Genomic DNA, 20,150 nt, shown 5'->3' on the forward strand with positions numbered 1-20,150 from the left:
TTAATAGCTTTTCCTTGAAGAGAGTATTATTCAAAAATATTCTGAGACTGCTGCCATCTTACGCCACGAAGTAGTGTGTGCTTACGCATTATTATGTTTGTATAGATGATTAAAATAAATCGAGATGAAACTTTTGTATGCAATCCTGAGGAGACGATATTATTTTAAAAACATCATTATTGATATTTTAACTAGAAATTATATAAACTTTATGATGTTGCTTGTAAACATTTGAAAATCGTTTGCGAATTAATTAAATTATATAGTTAACGAATAGCTGAGAACATGATTTCCAGACAGTGATTCGATTTAGAAAGTGTACAGGATCGATATACGATTGTCTGTAAAAACATCGTTCGAGAGGTTTATCTGGCCGTTTTAATTAAAACTGCCACCCACACCCCGTGCACTACGTAGGACCCACGATAAAATTGAATCGCTTTTCTAAATGTATTTCGTCTAGACTCTATGGATAAGGTTTTATGTGTGAAACATAGCCAAAAAACTACATTAAATTAATACACTCCAAAAAAAACATCGCTTTTATCTATCAGAAAGATGAAATTTCAAAAACATTGAAGTATAGATAATTCTGTAGAAATAAAAATGTAATCGCTTCGTCAAGTTGTATATTTTTTAAGTGAGAAACATTTATGTCAAATTGAAAATAAAGATTGCTCCTATAACTGAATTCGTAAAATAAACATTTTTAATAATACCAACCCTGTTGTATTAATTATAACTGGAATGTAAATTTCGTAGTCTTATGTTTTATTTTTCATAAGATTTTATACACCTTATTAAAATTATGGAACTTTTCTATAACAAGGCGTGGGATTCTTCATTAGTGTATGTTCTCGTTCTCTGGAATTATTATATAGCAACGGGAAATATGTCTCGCTCAGATAAAGTTCACGGTAATTAAAATACGACATGAATGGAAAACTGCGAGCATAATAAAATAGGAAGATTCACAAGAAAGAACATTCATTTCATTTCCTTCTACATTTTTCTACGATTTTATTATATAAAATTATTCTAAATGTTTAAGTTGAATTTTGAAATTAATTAGGAAGTGATGACTGAGATGACGTATGATAGAGTTATGTGGAGGACAAAAACCTGTTGCGTCTGTGTATACTACGGGAGTAGGAAGATGATGATAATGATTTTGAAACTAATTACCACGCTAATATTAGTATACAATTAATTTTCTCATTACATATAATTTCCTCCATCTTTTGTTTTAAAAGAACAAACTTTCTTAAAACAGTGCTCATAAAATTCCAGCTAAATGAAAAAATAAATAACCACCTCCGTGAAAGAAAAATAACGCCTTAAGCAGCGTTAGTATTAAAATTAACCTGGTTTAGTCTACAAAAGGCTTACGAACTTCATTTGTAGCTCTACTTAGTCTTCATTAAAGTAATAAGCTGCACAGTCATTTTATTATTACATTTATACGAAAAGTTATGTTTAACTCTAGAGAAATTGTTTTCAGAAATATTTAAATAATTAAATTATTTAAACTTTCGTGAGACATGTTATAATTAATTAGTTAACGGTCATACTTTTTTTTCAGCCGTCACCGGATAAAAGTATGATGTGAGTAAGCCGTTAAGTAATTAATTATTTAAATAATGTTACATTTTAAAACAAATAAAGACGACACACTTTACATGTATTTTTTAAATATCTTCTCGGCCGTAATGTGACGTTACAATTTATAACTAGAATATACTCGTACATACATGTATGAAACAAACCAATATAATAAGACCCCCGTCGTTCTCAAACTATATATTCCCGCATATTATAGTATAGTAGTTCCCAAGAGAACGCTATGATTTACAACACCCATTTATTAACATTTAAACCTAAATACTGTAACAGCCAGTAAATTTAGCAACTCTGCTGCATAATATAAGGATATTCAGAATAATTAAAGGACAAAATATTTACAATGTTACGTAACGATAATAAGCAAGTTATCTGTACATATAATAAAATTGGAGTGTCTGTTTGAAATATCAAATAATTTTTTGTCTGTCTGCAAGCCGCGTTTTGATATGGATAATCTCCGAAACGGCTGGGCCGCTTTCCACCGGACTTTCACCGAAGGGTAGCTAACATAGACGGGCATATTATAGGCTACTTGTTTTTCTTAATAATGTGTGGACCAAGTCGCGGGCAACAGCTACTCTATAAGATGTATTTGTGTCAAAGTTTATGGTTATGAAAGTTTTTATCTTTTAATACTAGCTTTATACCTTGACGCTTTCCCCGTGAAATTGAAGAAAAAAAATTCTCCCAGACTCTCTTATACATCTGTGCCAAATTTGGCTACAAACTCTAACAGGCATACGACCATTCTTCTATCCTTTCAACTTTGAAATAACCTAATTTCAAGAAGAATAAAATTAGCACGGTATACAAGTGCAATGTCTACTTTTACGAATAAGTATAGATAATAAAATGTAAATGAGGTAAGAACGGAAATTAGGCTTACGGCATGTATATAGCAAAATGCAAATGTATTTTACACACACTATGTTTCTGCGAGTGATATGCTTTTGTTATTACCTCAGTTTAGTACATAATAAGAGCGTACGTACACCTGAAACTAAACGATCGCACAATTATTTAATCTCGTATTGATTCTTATGAGCTTGTATGAAGGTGCACACACCATCGATTTTTAGTTGTACGACTAAATAATTAAATTGGCTGCGAAACAATCGACAATCGATAATCACCCAACAGTTGTGCGCTAGTTTGGTTTCAGGTGTACGTACACTTTTCGTGCCACCCTTGAAACAGTTTTTAGGTAAAAAAAAATTATGTCAACTAAAAATAATGCTCCTGTGTGTGCCTGAATAGTATTGTACTAAAACATAATGTTGTCTTTGTTTTATTTACAGATAATGAGTGTAATGACAATAGTTTTTATACAAGTATTCCGGTAGTGGAAGCCCGTAGTAAACAGAATACAATTTCTTACGTAACATTATATCACGACGTAATAATGAAACATTTTTATTAAATGTTACGCAGATGAAAAGGGCTGTAATAACGCGCAAACATCTGATGCCTTCAACAAGTCGAAAAATATCGTATATATTGTAATAAGAAGCTACTTTTATTATTTGATGTATCTTATTGCTTAATAATCTACATATATCATACGCATGTTGTAAAGAGGAAAGATTTGTATTTTTGTATGTATTTTTAATTCTAAAACTACTGGAACGATTTTAAAAATTCTTACAACATTAAAAAGCTACGTTATCAGCGAGTAACATAGCTATATTTTTATTATTATTTGTAATTTCACGCGGACTAAGTCACGAGCAACAGCTAGTGTATATTTAAATTACTAAATATATCGTTATTCCACAGGTTCTGCAAATGTTATTGAATGAATTGATGTCGTGGTTTGAATGTAGATACAGAGTATTGTTATTAAAATAGAATATAGAAATCTACGTAATAGAATATCAACGTAAAGTATCGTATAATATAATATTGTATCGTATCATATCTGTAAAGTTTAAACAACCATGCACTCCGTATAGTGCCTAGAGCAATGCATAGAAGTGCATTTGCAATGCAGATTTGAGCTTTGTTATCTTATCTGAATCCGTGCACATTAGCCGTACAAGATTTACTGCCGACATAATATGAATCTTAATTAACTTGAAACCTAAATCCCCGTGAATCTCTATTAAAATTCATGAGTTAAGACTGCCGCATCAGCTGAAGCCGCGCATTGCACATTGCAAGTTCAAAAATCCAACTAGCGGCAGTTTACCGTTGCATTTCTGAAATTCTTAAGAAGATATGGCCATCCCAATTAGAGTTATCATTAAAAAAAATATATGTATAAATAACAATATTTCTAGACAGCAGTAAAACCCAACAGAACCCAATATTTATTATTGATTTATTAAATTTTTAAAGCAGAATTTCAAATATTTTGTCACTTGATAGCATACTTCATGTATATCGAGTTCATTATAAGTAGACGTAGTTAGGTTCGAGAGAAAATCACATTAATCAATGATTATTATCGACTTGCATTTCCAACGTTTTCAAATGAACCTGCTCTACGGTTTTAGTGACTTTAGCAACGGAAACTTGATTATTCTAATTATTCGATTGTTTTTTTTTAAATCGAAACATTTTTTAACATGTTTTTTAAATGGCCTTGGTGAGTATATCGGATAAAAAACAATGAAATGTATGTCACGGTTACACGGTCAGAAGTGTCTAAATAAAATTATTCGACCATTGTCATTCACTAAATATATGTCTACTATACCTATATCTAAAATTTTTGTTTGTAATACATTTTATATCTCTACATAAACATTTCATTTTAAAAATGTATGTCAAGTTAACACCACATGTTTGATGAGGAATTAAGATAATAAAAAACCGTCATTCTTAAAGTCCTGTCAGGATAAGACCATGCAATTAAGCAATTTTTATCACTAGACAAAGATTAAGAGATCTAATTTTTGGTCAAATATCGTCCAAAATTTCGTTAAAATTTGCAATACAGGCTTTGAGATGAGTTTGTTTTATTTATTCCTCCAGTTTCTTGATTTCCACAACTTTCAGTAGATATCCCCATTGTCCGGTCACAATTACTCACACCGTGTTGACATATCACGTTTGATGATTGTGATCACGGAACAAGATACAGGATGTCCAAACATACGATTTTCTAAAAAAGTATTAAATATGATTTCAGCAAATAGAGTTCCCGTGATATATTTTCCACGTACAGTTTTAGCAGCCTTTAAAACAATTTTATTGATATAGTACTTTTGATAGAAGCTTTCAATTATTTCCAACAGTCTGACAATTCCGGATTGTTCAGTTCACAAAGTTTACGCGGTATTTAAAAGCATACATACTTTTAAACATCCTGTACAATTATCCGTACTTGTGTCAACTTTTGAAGCTATTGTTTCATTGGATGACATTAAAACATTGTTGATTAGTTGAACAGAATATTCAATAGCGTAAGTTAATTCCGCGTTCAGTCTGTCATCGCTCTTGTCCGCTGTACTCGCTTTACACCAGGTGTATGAGAATGCTATTTATCGTTATCTTCAAAGGCCGGTACCTAAATGGATATTTGTAATTGTTATTGACACAACATAGCGTTACCGTGTCGTTATATCGCGTTGTGTTTATCATTGATAAAACCGTGATACAGAAACATACCGTGTTCAAATTAAAGTGCTCCTTTCTAAAAATGTGTACGTGAAAAACATGAATTTAAGTAATAGAAATGAAGAACAGAACTTGTGTGTTTCTCCTGAAGCGTTTAGCTTTGAACAAGTATATTGTATTTGTAATATTTTTTAGTATATCCATAGTTATTTACCAATACAGTATTTATAAAGAATCAAATGATTTAGGCGAAAGTAAAGACGATTCGAATCTAGAAAATATAAGCCCGTTTGATGAAGTTAAGTATCACGAGAAGATTGTTAATTCGTATTTTAATAGAAGAAGGGTAAGTGATTGTTATTATAACAAATAAAAAGAATAAAAATATCCAGATTTAGTAAACAAATTATAATAAGTAGCGAAACTGTATCAGTTATGAAATTTTCACCAAATTCAATTACACGGCTAAAATCAGCCTATATTTCGTTATGATGATGTTGAAAAAACTATAAAAAAATAAAAAACTAAAATAAATAAATCGGTGAAAATGCAAAGTGGAAACCCTCATCTCTAGAGGAACTGTTACAGGATAAGGGCACACATTTTGTGAATGAAAATAATTGAAACTTTTTAAAAAAAATAATTCATAGTAAAAGTTATTAAGAAAATTATATGTATGTCATTGAGTTGGTAAAAGTAAACGCAATTAAGAAACTTATCTTGTCTGAACAAATTATGGGATAAAAAGATTACAAAGACCTAATAAAACTATGACGTTCATTTCAGTCGAAGTAAAAATAATTAATATATATTTTTAGCTAAAATTTTTTACATTCTTCTAGGAATGGAGAACATCAAATTTAGGATCAATATTATTTAAGAATGCTGACGTAAATGTATATAGAAGGAAAGATACCGAAAAGAGAACGTTTACAATTGTGATTTGGAAATACTGGAACTGGCTTCAACATCGCCATATGTATAGTTTTGGTGCATCTCAGTAAGTAACTTTATTCACTAAAAACATTGTACGAATAAAACATACTTTGATAAGCATCATCATATTTTCTACGACATTAAAGAGAAGTAACAAACTAACATAGTAGTACATCTTTGTAAACACTCAAACGGTTTTGCCTTTAGTGGTGAGCATAGACAGGGTCTTCTTTAGGGTAAGACTATAGTGTACTTTGTAATATACTGAAAAGTGCTTTATAACATGTTGAATAAGGCTCAGTTGTGCGATGGCTCAGGACAGAAAGTAGTGCCACATGTCTGTGAATCACTCGGTATCACATAACCAAAATGACTAAAAAGGGGGTGTCGTAGAAATCTCACTAGTAGCGCTAATACAACCTAGGCCCATACAAAAGGGCGATTTAGCATTTAAATAAGAATTAACTTCTTTAGTTTTTTTAATAGATGTTGGAAGCGATTAAGAGAAATTATCACTTGTGGATATGGAAAGATATATCAGAGATATAGAAGAAAAAAATCCTTAATTGATTACAGGAAAGATATCTCATTAGAAGGTTGCAGTGTCAAGAATTGTGTATTTCCTAAGAATGATCGAGATTTCGATACAGCGGATGCTGTAGTTGTTCACGTACAACATGGATTATTTCCAAATAACACAAAGAAACGAAATCCACGCCAAAGATGGATATTCCTCAGCGATGAATCACCGGTAAACGCTTTCTTTCAATCGGAGCGTCGGATAAAGCTGCAAGATATAGTGAATACCTTTAATTGGTCAATGACGTATAGGTTTGTAAAGTTTAACATAAATACTCGTTGAGATTAAAAGAAAAACAAGTAACCTCTTTAGCAGTAACAACTAAATTACAACAATCAACAAACCATATATATTAGTTTTAAAGGTGCTTTTAGAAACATCTTAAGAAAAGAGTAAGATTTTCGCTGAAAATTTTAAAATTTCAAGAACAGACCTTTCTCGCCTTTATTATTTTTTCTTTAATATTTATTTCAGATCAGAATCCGATGTGCCAGTACCATATGGAAGGACTATACCGTTGTTAGAATCACTCGAAGCAATGGCCGAGAAACCAATAAATGATATCATACCTAACTGGAGTAAGAAACGACAAGATGTTTTAGCGGCGATTTTAATATCGCATTGTGGTGTTTCATATAGAATGAATTATGTGAATGAATTAAAGAAACATCTTAATCTAGACGTGCATGGATCTTGTTCAGAAAATCATAAAAATAGGTATAGGCGTATTGCTTAGTTTTTAAATATAGAATAAAATAATAGCCTCATTATTTGAGTCTGATGTTTTATCGAAATCCTTTATAAGACCCCTCTATTCATACTATGATTTACTGAATATATATTCTTATTGCAAGCTTTATGCCTAATATAAAATTGTATTTTTCCAGCTGTCCGGGACATTTTCGAGCAGATTGTCCAATAATATCTGAATATTTATTTTACTTAGTATTTGAAAACTCTAAATGCCAAGAATATTTGACTGAGAAAGCATTTTATCACGCATATTCTAAAGGCGCTATCCCAGTGATCATGGGTCCAACGGTACAAGAATGTGAAACACTCTTGCCACCGGATTCATTTCTACATGTTGATAACTATGACACGGTAGAGGAACTTGCAATGGACATAATAAATATTAGCAAAGATTTGCCAAGACTACTCCTGTATCACGAGTGGCGTAGACATTTTAAAGTTATTAATGAACACGGATATTTCGGATCTAAATCTCAACATTACTGCAGAATCTGTGAAGCCCTAAATTATAATGATGAAGGCGTCAAAATTTACGACGAAAACATGTTAAAACCATATTTTGACGTAGCGTCGACATGTACATAGTTACAATTTCGTGTTATTGTTTTGTTGATTGTTGTAATTATGTTGTTAAATTAGAATAAAAGTGTATCTTTAGCTGTGAACGGCACACGCATAAGTATTTCTTTTATTTTAAAATCTATCAAGACTATCACTCAGCAACTCCCTCTCATTGACAAAAATACAACATTGTACACATAAAATCATACTACATTTTTTGTTGATTGGCAATAAAAACCCACGGTTAGACATTACCTTGATATATTGTACAACTAGATTCTTTTTAACGGTGAATCTTTGAAAGTTACTGTCGCGAATGGTGTATAATTCCTGTACTATTTACGTCAATATTGCCATCAGACTCATTAATTAAAAAAAATAGACAGATTGCAATTGAGATTGCATTGCCATTTGCCCTTTTTTTAGTTCACGGTATAGACCGACAAGGACATATCACCAGGTAGGTATAAATTAAACTATATCATAACAGCTCAATAATGCCCTCCTGTCAATTCTTAGATCATTATTATACTGTAAATAAAAATAAAATAAAATAACTTTATTAATTTTCCCCTTTGGCGGGGGGACTGGTGTCCAAACTAGGGTCGCGCCCTGTGTAATGGATCACCAGGCCCCCGCCCCACAGACCAATAATCATACATATAAAATACAAAATAAAGAACATTATTAATTAACTGTAACAAAACAAGCATTTTTTTTTAATATATATTAAAGAACAAAATTAAAATTAGGTAAACGTGAAGTGTCAGTGGGTAGTGTGTGATGTGAATACATAGTGTCATTAGGATTATCATTTTTAATATTTTGAATGTTATATCTAATCTAATATAATAAAGAGGAAAGATATGCATTTTTGTACTTTTTTTTTTATATCTTTTTTAAATCCTTAATTTCACGGAACGAAATTGCAAACAATAGCTAGTTATTAATCATTTTTGATAGGATGTTCTCAGTTTGTTCATAATTTAAATCTTCTAACCATTTGGAAACTTTTGCCCTACACAACCTTTTAGTCAATGGATATATGTTTAATATTTTGTTTGCACTATTATAAAGAATATTACCTAGGATTGAATATGACTTCCTTGCGAAATCAGAGTGAGGTTTTATATAACAAATAGCAAATTTTCGTCTTTTTTCTGATATGATCGTTTGGTCGTAAGATAGTTCGGAGTGTTTTCGGGTAACTGTGGCGAGGATACTAGTGTATAGAGGATACTGTAGCTGTCGTGTTATGTTTTTGTTATGTTATTTCTATGCTTATCTAGGTTTTTTACATTTTATGAGTGACTAAACGCGACAGCAGCGCCTCGCCGGATCAGATATCCTTGTTTGACTGTACCAGGCCAGACTTCACCAAACATCCCCTATCATAGACAAGCGTGGATGAACCATTACCCCTAAGTAAGTATTTTACCAAAATATATGGTAAATTTCTCTTAACGAGTTAATAAATTTATACCACATAAACAAATGGAACGTTTAATGTTTTCCTTCGTATTTACTTACTTTTTACCTTAAAAATTCCTACAAATAACGAATAACCCTTAAAAGTGAAAAAGAGCTAATTTTTGACGTTATTTAGGTAATTTTTAATTTCGGGACTGGCAATACTTTACATTCAACGTCAATGTCGTCATTCTCTATTGTTTGTTGAATCAATTTGTCATAACAATTTTCCACTTTTCATGTTTCATCACTTTATTGAATACTTGTATGTACGTATAAATTGGTGCAATGGAAAATGATATTAATTTTCCCAATTTGCGTCTTAATTTGACTCGGGAAATGGAATCAGAAAATGGTGTTTTAACTGAAAATGCGCAAACAGAAAACGTAGAAGTAAGATTATCTCCTGTACAAATACAGCAGGAATATTATGAAAACTTACCGGATTGTGATTGGGTCAAGTAAGTAAACAATTTAATTTAAAATTATATACGTAATAGTATATGTGCTAAATAACTTTTTATAATTCCACTAACACGAAACTTACAAAGACACAATGTATTGACACCTCCATTAATTCTTTTAGTTTTAGAGTTTTATGCCTTGTACACATGCATATAATTGTAAAAATGGTTTAGGGTAAAATCAATATAATTAACATTCAGTTACCATGTTGATAAATCTAAAATTAGATAAGGTAATTATGTAAGTTTTAATGTCAAGTCTTCAAATACTGTGTTGATTGATGATTAAAATTATTAATAAAAAAAATATATAAACCTGTTGGAAAATAGTGCTTAGTTATTTATCATCATCATCATCAGCTCACTACATTTCCACTTAGGGGTTTGGAATCTACCCTGGTTTAGGGGTGACAAGGCCATTCATTTAGTTATTACTATGTTATTACAGATATGAAAAAAGTAACAGAAATCAACTTTTGCAAAATATAGCATTTGCTCTATTTGGTGGGCCAAGTTTTGAAGGAGATTTATTAAATGATAGAGATGTGCAATTGGAAGGTTATACATCCAGGGAGAGAGAACAAGTAATCAAAATACATGATAAAATATGTGAGCAAAGTAAGTATTAAGCCTTATGTAACAGAAAATTACATCATAGTACATAAAAATATTAAATTAAATTTTTACCCAAACAGCAAGTGTTTCTCTATATAAATTATAAGCATAAATTCTAATTGCTATTTTAAAAGTACAGTCTAATAATCATTTTCTTTCTATAGTTTGTAAAGAAAAGCTATTTAATAAAATATATAAGAGGAATTTGTGTTCATAATTATAAAATTCATCAATTGTGCTTGTATTTACAAAACAATTAATTGCAGGTAAATATTCACAGAACGATGAAGATATTTTTATGTCAATACTTTTAATTGTATGTGCGAAGCCTAAACCAGTGAAATTTTTCCAACTTGAACCATCAAACCATTGGCTGGACTTGCATCAGAGGAATGATATTGATATATGGTGTACAGCTGTTTTCAGAATTAGGAAATGTATACCAACAACTGTCAATGGTATGTTTTCAAATTAAAAGTGGGTATTATAAATCTTCAACTTGCTCTTAACCCTATAGAGGGTTGGCACGGAGGTACTACTCCTACATGTATTCCTATCAGCCATTATATTTAAATTCATTCCCTCACGCAAATCTTTCGTAATGCATCCATACTTTCTTTGATCTTTGTCTTTCTTTGTAGCCACATTCTATCTTAATATTTTTTTGTTTATGTGATCACCAATTCTCCAAATTTGTTCATTTTATACAAGTTTATTTAATAAATTACTAAGTAATAATTCAAGAAAAATGCAACCATTATTTCAGCAAAACCATGTAAAGTGTTCATAGATGATAATGCCAGAGTGTACCAAGATTGGGATTCATATTTGAAAAATAACACACTGCCAAAATGTGTCATAATAGTTCCGGAAAATGGTGAATATGGGGGAATCATTATTGAGGTATGACTTGTGCTATATTTTTGTATTTCTCATGATATGAGACTATCATTATCTATGACTTTTAAGTTATTAGAAACAAAATAATTAGTAAAAAAATTTGTTATAACGGAGTAGAAGATATAAGTGAAATTAATTCATTTAGCAATAACTGTTAATGTTTCACTAGATTTTTTTTTAAAAAAGTAGGTAAGTAACCTTTGTGTTCTTCCAGACTTATATAAATTGAGTAACACATCCATCAATCCATACTTACGCATTTATAATATTTTTAAAAACTTATGCTGGGACACTATATAAACTTTTTGACTTCACAATTAACAAGATCCAACAAATTTTATTTCACACCATTGATGAACAATAGTAATTATTGAAATTTGTTATTATATTTTAGAATGAAGGAATTGCTGTGAAACTAACAGTAGCACCATCACCAGCCCTCGGTATTAAAGCAAAAGTATTAAGTTCAGTTGACACAGCGAGCACTGTGGCCACTTTGGGAGCTGTTAGTGTGTTAGGAGCTGCGGTGCTCACTCCTATTGGACCAGCTGTTATAATCGGTGCTACTGTGGCTACGGTGGCAACTGGAGTTTATGGCCTTTTCCGTTCCTCTTTAGATTTATATGATAGACGGACACATGAACAGGTATGATTTTTATTTCAGCTTTACTATTATACTTGGTGCCGGAATTTAAATCAATTTCTCTTTACACCCTTTTCTTATAAGGAGAGAATGGGAAGGGGAAGTGGATTTGACGGTGGAGATGCATAGGAAGGGGAAATATCCTCTTTATGTGCGTCTCCTCCATTGGATAAGGGTAGGCAACGCATCTGCCATTGCGGATGTCTATGGGCAGCGGTCGCTTCGCCATTTTGGTGGATTCAGGTGGCCGCTTGCTCGTTTGCCACCTTATGTTATTAAAAAAAATACTATTATAGGGTAGAATAGACATAAACAGGACTCTACTATCATATGGTTTTTTAGTATAGTTATGTTCTAAAAATATAAATAAGAGATAAGTATTGGGCACTGTTATCTTTCAACTGATAGTTGGTGATAAAAAGATAACCCTAACCAACAAACATCCTTGTTAATTTATTGATAAGAAATGTCCTTTAACACACTAATAATAATTGATTAGCTATAGATAATTTTATGTTGGGCGTATTTTCTTTTAGTTTTGCGTTATATATTTCAAATAGATTTCGCCCGCGACTCCATCCGCGTGGAATTAAAAAAAAACAGTTGCAAATGTGTTCTTCCAGACTACCCTCTACATCTATGCTATTTCGAGATCCATTCAGCAGTTTAGGCTACAAACTCTAACAAACATCCATCCATCCATCAAAACTAGTATTTTTGATATTAGAAAGATTACATTATGTAATAAATACATTTATCAGACGGTTTTACGGTAAAAGAAAACATTGTGATGCAACTTGGCAATGCAACATGGTTAACAATAGTTAACAAAGTTGTATTGCAAGTAGTAACCTCTTTTGGGGCAATTGAGGTCTTGATGATGATGATTGTAATAGATATTTCTAAGTAGTCGTTTATTTTTTTATTTTATTGGTAAAAGTTATTTTTTACAGGTCAAAATGTTAAAATGTTAAAGTTAAAATTGTTTTACAGATTTTCTGAATGGAAAATAAGACAATTATTATGATAGAAAAAAATATATACCATACAGAGCTTTCTGAATTACCAGTGCTTAAGTTTTTTTATCATCATTTGCTTTTGATTTATTTATAATATACTTTGTAGACGATCAGTCCGACGGACGCGGAGGCGCGCGGTAGTTGGATCAATATCGCAGCGTCTAGCGTGGGCTTGGCCGCCAGCGCCGCCGCCGGCCTGCTGTCGCGCTCCGCCGCCGCCGGCACCAATCTCACCAAGGTCAATATTCTAATACAAATATATATATATTTTTTAATTTTACTTATGTGATAGGCCATTGCTAGTTTCCATTTTTTACGTCCTTGATTAGTAGCTGTTGAGCAAAATAAATTGAAACATAGAATGTCTGTTTATGGTCCCATTTGATGTTTCTTTTTATTTTACACTAGAACTATTAATTTGCAATTTTTTCAATTTACTTGTACATGTTATAGTAGTTTTGATATATCTTCGCGGCTATTTCACGAGAGGTGCACAGAACACAGTTTTAGGTGTAGCCGTCAAGAGAAAAAACCATTAAACCTTATTTCCACTTCATATTACAGCATCGTTATCATTTTATTAATTTGTTTTTACAGACCGGTCAGGCACTGACTATATCTGTGGACTTACTTCGTCACGCCAACATGTTCACTGGCGGCGTCGGCGTCGCCAACAGTCTGCTCGGTATGATGCTCAAAGTAAGTTATAAAACCAGGACCGATACATTATGGAATATACAGGAAAGTTTAATGTTAAAAAGTGGTTTTTAGTCTTCTGTCAGGAAATAACGGTTTTAGTTTTTATAATATTATCTTGACTTGTCTTGTGTCTTTCCAGACTATCGTATATATGTATACCAAATTTTTTCTAGATCCGTTTAGCTGTTTAGGCTACAAACTCTAAAAAAACATCCATCCATCCATCTAAACTTTCTCATTTATAATATTTAAAAAGTCAGAATAACTTTAGTTTTTAATAAAACTATTATATTTATCTCATTTGCAATATTATGGTAATTGTCCACAGTACCGGAAACACGGCGAGACGCCAAATAAGTTGGAGCTGTTCCAATTCTCTGCTGCCATCTTGTTCTTCTCTCACGGCGTGATGTCGAACCGCACAGCACAGAACATCATAGAGGATGCGCAGACCAGCACCATCAATGAATACAGAACTACGCTCAGGAGCAACAGACACAGGTCAGTTTAAGGCTCCGTTCACACAGATCGGAGTAGATTTTTATCACAAATAAAATTGACGTTTGATAGGATTGAAAACACCATTTTTCGATCACATAAAATACAATTTTATTTGCTACTAGCTGCTCGCGAATCGTCCACATGGTATTAAAAATATTTAAATAATGTAGACTATGTTACTCACTGATAAGGTAGCTTTTTAATGGTGATGGAATTTTTGGCCTAGTAGTTTTGAGTTATTTCAATACATACGAAAATACAAATCTTTCCTCTTTATAATATTAGTATAGAGAATAGATAACAAATCTGCTTAGATCTGGTCCGTCCGTGGTAGCTTGTATTGTCTATGGTCAACTTGGAAGTTTATGGAATGTCTATTAAACAAACTTTTTAACAAATCAACGTCTAGGATTCAGTATTATGCAGTATTTGTTTTGTTCTTTTTAGAAAAATATTCGATAAAATCAGCGCCGAATCCAGAAGAGTACAAGGAACTATTCAAGGTAACGCTGAAGTGATCCAAGGTATTAAAACAATCGCTAACAAAGATCAATTCTTTGCTGACGTACTTCGGATTAACAAAGATGTTAATCAACATAAATTAAGAATATCAATGACATCAGATGGTCAAGTAAATTTAAACGCACAGCACAAATTTAATCCAGGGGAACTATCTAATATGGGTAAGGAAGTGAGATCGGAACTTTTTAATAATCTAGGCCCAGCTAATGTTACCACTAAAAACGTACCAACTAAACTTACACCTACTTTCTCTTTGGTACAAAATGGCAATTCTACGGAAGAAAATGGTTTTCTTGTTGGAATTCATCCCGGTGAGGTTATACGAATAGGTATTTATTTAGTACGAGTTAGTGCAACAGGTGCTGAAGATATTTCCAGGTTACTTGAAGATTTAAGTCAAGAGGTTTATGCTAATTTAATGACGATCTGTCTTAATATACTATCGAAATTGCTTCCCGAAGACATTGCTAGATTAAAACTTTTGAGCCCTGAAGAAGATTTGATTGTGCAAATTGTTAAATTTGTTTTCAATTATTTGAAACATGAAAGGCCTTTAGGTGATCCGAGCAGGGATAATGATAATGGTATTGTTATTATTCTGAAAGAATTCTTCCAAGATGGCGTCGTTCGAAGTCATACAATTCTACATTTAAAAGATCAATTGTTAGATTGGGTGAATCGCGAAATTTGGAATAGAGAATTACGATATCCTGCTAAAAAGCAAATCATATGCAATATATGCACGGGGGTTCGTTTTGGGTAATTATTTTTACATAACGTTTTGAAAATCACAGAATCTCATCAATCATAGAAATACATAATATCTTACAGCAACATTAAATTGAGTACAATGTTGATTAAATTGGATAAGGGCCTGTCCCACCGAATTGTAAATTGTCTGATAACAATCCAATGTGTCAAATATCGGATGTTGTTACATTATCTGACAGTGACGTCATTTTTAAGCTATCGGAGCCTCTATCAGCCCGTGGTGGGATAGGCCCCAAGTTTTTTTAATATTTCATGCACATATAATATGTATTTTACTGTATTTAACCATTAATTCGGTAATGATTTTTGTATTAAAAAAATATATGTTACCGACACACCATAAGCAAAATCTCACGTATTTTTCTCTAAAGTAGTTCAGTAATTTTTTTTAATTAGTCGTTAGTCACACTGGACACTATCGAATTAAGGATTTTAATTCTTTCGTAAGACATTCGTATAAACGAATAACCAAAAGCTATGCTAAAATCACTAAAAATACCAAAATTATTTTATGTTCCTGTTTTGAAATATTTAAGCCAAATATTACGTAATCTAGAATAAAATTATGCATGTTTATGGAACGTAAACTTTACGAAACATATCAAACAATGAGGCCAGTTATTTATTATACTTATATACATTTTATATACCCTATTTAAGTAAAAAGTGTCATTTGTACTCGGAGCGCTATTTTCTGTATTCTAAATGTATTTGGCTTACGAAAGATGCAAAAAAATTATTCAAGAATATAATCGTAAGATTTCATTGTTAATGTCGATAGGGGCGAAAATGTTCGCTTGCTATTTTTATAAATATTTAAACGCCGCGAGTGTAAATGAGACAACTAAGTACATTATTTAAAGGTGAGTATTTATTATCAAAACATCCATAAGGTAGTAAGTATTCCTATCTCACATTTTTCAAAGAGAATAAGAGATATGTTTTTGTATACATTTTTCGGCAGTGGAAATGCACGGTTAAGATAGTAGTCTAAGTGCACTGTGATTTTATAACATTTGTAACCTTAGTGCCTTCAAAATGCTTTGAAATGCAATGTGCCTATTATGTAGAATTATGGGATTTATGTTCATTTTAATAAATCTTATTTATTAAAAAAATGTGTTTTATTTAAAATCAAAAGATCGACGGGGAACTGTCTACAAAAACATTGTTACCTTTGTACAAACTTAGTGATGAGCAAAACTTATTTGTGTGGTGATTGCTATGTTCTTTTTACGGCTATAAAAATAATGCAGCTGTAGCTTTACAAAACCTGAAACTTGAAATGTAGACAAAATTTTATCTAGCTGATAACTACAGTTAGTTTTGCCTACACGCACAATTTTAACTGAACAGTCGTACTTTTCAGTTTAAATTGACAGAACTCGGCGAATATAGTGGGTTTAAGAAAACACTAGGATTACAATAGTTAAAAGATATTTATTAAAAGCGATGAATACTGATATTCTTAACAGTGAATATGTAATGTATGTAACAATTATCAGAGTTTTCCCTCTAGTTATCTTTACCTTTTAATTTCTCCGCCGGGACCACTACCGTTGGATTGTATTCAAAAAATTTCGCTATGAAGTACCTGTAAATGAAAAAAAATCTCAGCTATACCGTTAATCTATACTAATAAAGAGGAAAGATTTGTATTTTTGCATTTGAATAAACTCAACTACCGGACTGCTTTCCAATTTTACCTTTACTAAGTTAAGTTTTCACCGAGGATCAAGAATATATTTACAACCCGATTAAAAAAAAAAAACAAAAAGCAAATTTAAAAAAATCTGGCACAAAAATAGAAAAACGGACGCTTAATGCCTTAACATGAAGGCGCAGAACTTTTCTTAAGAATTAATATATAAATAGTTTAAAATACCAACCAGATTAATATTTCGGTCGTAATGAGTGCGCAAGCTGCTAGGGATTGTAGGAAAAGTCTAATCGGGGCTTCAGAGCTTCGCAGTATAGTGACAAGTAGGGCGTCGCTCGCGTCTGAGGCCGCCTCTAACGCAGCTACAAGAAGGGCTGGCGCGGCCAACCATCGGGCACCACGTTGCCACCAAGATTTCTGAAACGAGGAATAAATAATTGAAAAACTCTCTCCTACAGGCAAAAACAAAATAAACTTAAAATTTCCAAATTCGCTCAAGCTGTTTAGTCCCTAATTCTCAATGGAACGATCTTTTTAATCGAAAATAATAATTTCTTATCACCAGGGAATAACAGCAAACGAATATTGCAAGTAGGTAGTTTGTTTTTTTTAATAAGTTTTACCCTTGACATAACTGCAATTAGTAACAGCAAAGAGGTCACAGCAGTGACAGTAGCACTCAAAGTCCCGTAGCCGATAACCAGACGAATCGTAGGCTTTGCAATCCTGTAAAGAAAAATATCTTTAAACTTCCATGACATTCTTGATATTTTTCGTGGTTAGTATATGAGAAATTACCTAAACTATTCGGTACCTTACATTCTATCTCATCGTTACTTAAAATCAAAGGAACGGTCACTAGCCAGTCTATTACCGCATTATTTGTGGAGTTTATAATGAAACTACACGTACCTCCTCGCGAACGTCACATTGTTCAATCTCTGTGCTACTTCATCATCTTCCAATTCAAGTTCAACTGGCTGTGATGCTATTGCACACAGTGACATTGATATTCCGAACAGTGCAACCATAAGTGCACGCAGCTTTGTACGAACCCCTACTGCAGATTCCTCTTCGTTTTCTTTGTTTAACTGTTTAGAAATTCATTATTTTAGGTATAGTTATAATGAAACAAATGTCTGTAATATCAATGTCACAATCATATCAGAAGACAACAGGTTTGATGATGGAAAGAACTGAAAATGTGCTGGATGCTGATGGAGTTTTTGGTGGATTTGAAAGATAGACGTACCCACCTTACTGTTTTCCTTTTCACTGTGTTTCAATTTCAGTTTATCTAACAGAGTACAGCTTACATTCTCCATATTGTAAAGGAGAATGATCAGCTAGTTACCATGACTTTCAAATTTTGTCTTTCATCATAAATGTTGTTGAGAAATAATGTTTAATTGAATTGGATCATTATCATATGGACGCTCGCTTACGCTTCGCCTTGACAATGTATTTCAATGTCAAAGTAATATTGTTTCCTTTTTTAAATGTGCATGCTGTAGCAATGCATCAAAACTTTTTACAAGCTACAGATATGTCGTTAAGTTTTGGTGATTATGATGGTGATTCTTTTATACTAGTTATTTTAAATTGGCTAATGAAGAAATAAAAATTATCTGTTTAACATATTTATTTGTCAATACAGAATATGAAAGACTTAAATAGTACTTGATATCAAAATTTACTAAATAAACTCAATTACATTTCTAGAAGCAATTATCAGGAAAGTCTTTTAGGAGCAAGCGTACATTCTTTACCTTTGATGTTCTTAGTTTCGACTTATGACAATAGGACTTTTGTCGACGCCTGATTTAAAGGCTTGAATATACCAAGTCCCCTTTTAAATGAAGTCATACAGGCAAAAGTAGACATTAATACATTAGAGATCACAAAAACATAGGTATTGTATAAAAACACAAAATTCTTGGCACCAGTTGAACATCATAAAAGCAATGGCTGTTGATAATGTTCTTAATTGTATTACTGATTTTAAATTCATTCTGGTTATAATAATCAAAGCATTTAACGTTTTGGCTACAACCATTAAAAGATGAGCAAACATATGCGGCAGAAACAAGGCCGGGTTCTCCTAAAATAAAAGATCATAATTATTATTCTACCTTCATTAAAAAGTATGTGGCTGAGCTGTTAAATGTCTTACTGTAAAGCATCCGACCAAAAGACAAGTATGTTGCACTATTCCCATTGATGCAGCAATAATTTTGAGATCATGAACTACAAGAGTGTTCGTTTGAACATTCGAATCTTGTCCAACTTCTTGATTTTTTCCGAAATGCCTTCTCAAATGGCAGGCATTGATAAACTGAAATACAACTTTGCCTTGTAATGAATTGTTTTGACAAATTATAAAATAAAATCTAATTACAAAATAACACAATAGATATTACACAACACCAACTGTTCCGTAAAAGTATGTATAAGGTAAGCTTATACAAAAAGTGGGATATTGACAAAATTCATTGAAACATTTCAAGTTGGGCTTGAGTATGGGCGTTAATATGCCATTAAAAGGTAACTTCATTGTCTCATGTCTAATATTTGGTAAGCATTTTGTTATATAGGTTATTCAAGGGTTACCCATCTTTCTGCAAATTCAACGTGACATTTGACAGTTTCGCTTTTTAAAAGATATAAGATTATGCAACATACCGAAATATTCTTTGATATAATGTATCAAAATTCGAGTCGACTTCAAAACTCCAACTTTCATAGTGGTATTTTGGACTTCTTTTATTTTTGCCATTTTGACGGTCGCGATTGTTCCCGGTGGTGAAGATTCGCACTAATTGTAGATATAATTAACTGTTATTAACATAACCAGGCGAGTTAAGGTTGGAAC

General features: G+C 32.0%; 4 protein-coding genes across 8 annotated transcripts; 2 read left to right on the top strand and 2 right to left on the bottom strand.

Annotated features, from left to right (window-relative positions):
* Positions 1-4,924: 4,924 nt before the first annotated feature.
* Positions 4,925-8,132, top strand: LOC106107280 (alpha-(1,3)-fucosyltransferase 6-like). 2 transcript variants are annotated; one of them, XM_013288071.1, is made up of 5 exons: positions 4,925-5,530; positions 6,027-6,184; positions 6,607-6,951; positions 7,175-7,417; positions 7,588-8,132. In XM_013288071.1, the coding sequence occupies exons 1-5, from the start codon at positions 5,303-5,305 to the stop codon at positions 8,036-8,038; spliced, it is 1,425 nt and encodes a 474-aa protein (XP_013143525.1). In that variant the 5' UTR covers positions 4,925-5,302; the 3' UTR covers positions 8,039-8,132. The 2 variants fall into 2 exon arrangements, with proteins under 2 accessions (XP_013143525.1, XP_013143526.1); XM_013288072.1 differs by having other exon boundaries at positions 4,939-5,530; positions 6,697-6,951.
* Positions 8,133-9,713: 1,581 nt separating this feature from the next.
* On the top strand, positions 9,714-15,864 carry LOC106107279. Its single transcript, XM_013288070.1, has 9 exons — positions 9,714-9,945; positions 10,397-10,566; positions 10,830-11,021; positions 11,330-11,466; positions 11,858-12,109; positions 13,232-13,363; positions 13,723-13,824; positions 14,153-14,325; positions 14,773-15,864. The coding sequence occupies exons 1-9, from the start codon at positions 9,773-9,775 to the stop codon at positions 15,608-15,610; spliced, it is 2,169 nt and encodes a 722-aa protein (XP_013143524.1). The 5' UTR covers positions 9,714-9,772; the 3' UTR covers positions 15,611-15,864.
* Positions 15,865-17,041: 1,177 nt separating this feature from the next.
* LOC106107282 lies at positions 17,042-18,720 on the bottom strand. 3 transcript variants are annotated; one of them, XM_013288074.1, is made up of 5 exons: positions 18,535-18,720; positions 18,191-18,369; positions 17,914-18,004; positions 17,508-17,695; positions 17,042-17,212 (listed from the first exon to the last, which is right to left on the bottom strand). In XM_013288074.1, exons 1-5 carry the CDS (start codon positions 18,601-18,603, stop codon positions 17,134-17,136), a joined length of 606 nt encoding a protein of 201 aa, XP_013143528.1. In that variant the 5' UTR covers positions 18,604-18,720; the 3' UTR covers positions 17,042-17,133. The 3 variants fall into 3 exon arrangements, with proteins under 3 accessions (XP_013143528.1, XP_013143527.1, XP_013143529.1); XM_013288073.1 differs by having other exon boundaries at positions 17,902-18,004; positions 18,535-18,719; XM_013288075.1 differs by having other exon boundaries at positions 17,902-18,004; positions 18,531-18,623.
* A 133-nt stretch (positions 18,721-18,853) lies between these two features.
* On the bottom strand, positions 18,854-19,930 carry LOC106107283. Of its 2 annotated transcripts, none has more exons than XM_013288078.1 (3): positions 19,710-19,930; positions 19,452-19,613; positions 18,854-19,379 (listed from the first exon to the last, which is right to left on the bottom strand). In XM_013288078.1, exons 1-3 carry the CDS (start codon positions 19,830-19,832, stop codon positions 19,170-19,172), a joined length of 495 nt encoding a protein of 164 aa, XP_013143532.1. In that variant the 5' UTR covers positions 19,833-19,930; the 3' UTR covers positions 18,854-19,169. The 2 variants fall into 2 exon arrangements, with proteins under 2 accessions (XP_013143532.1, XP_013143530.1); XM_013288076.1 differs by having other exon boundaries at positions 19,701-19,929.
* Between the last annotated feature and the right edge of the window lie 220 nt (positions 19,931-20,150).

Source organism: Papilio polytes, unplaced genomic scaffold, assembly GCF_000836215.1.
Source record: "Papilio polytes unplaced genomic scaffold, Ppol_1.0 DF822067.1, whole genome shotgun sequence".
NCBI classification, from domain to species: domain Eukaryota; kingdom Metazoa; phylum Arthropoda; class Insecta; order Lepidoptera; family Papilionidae; genus Papilio; species Papilio polytes.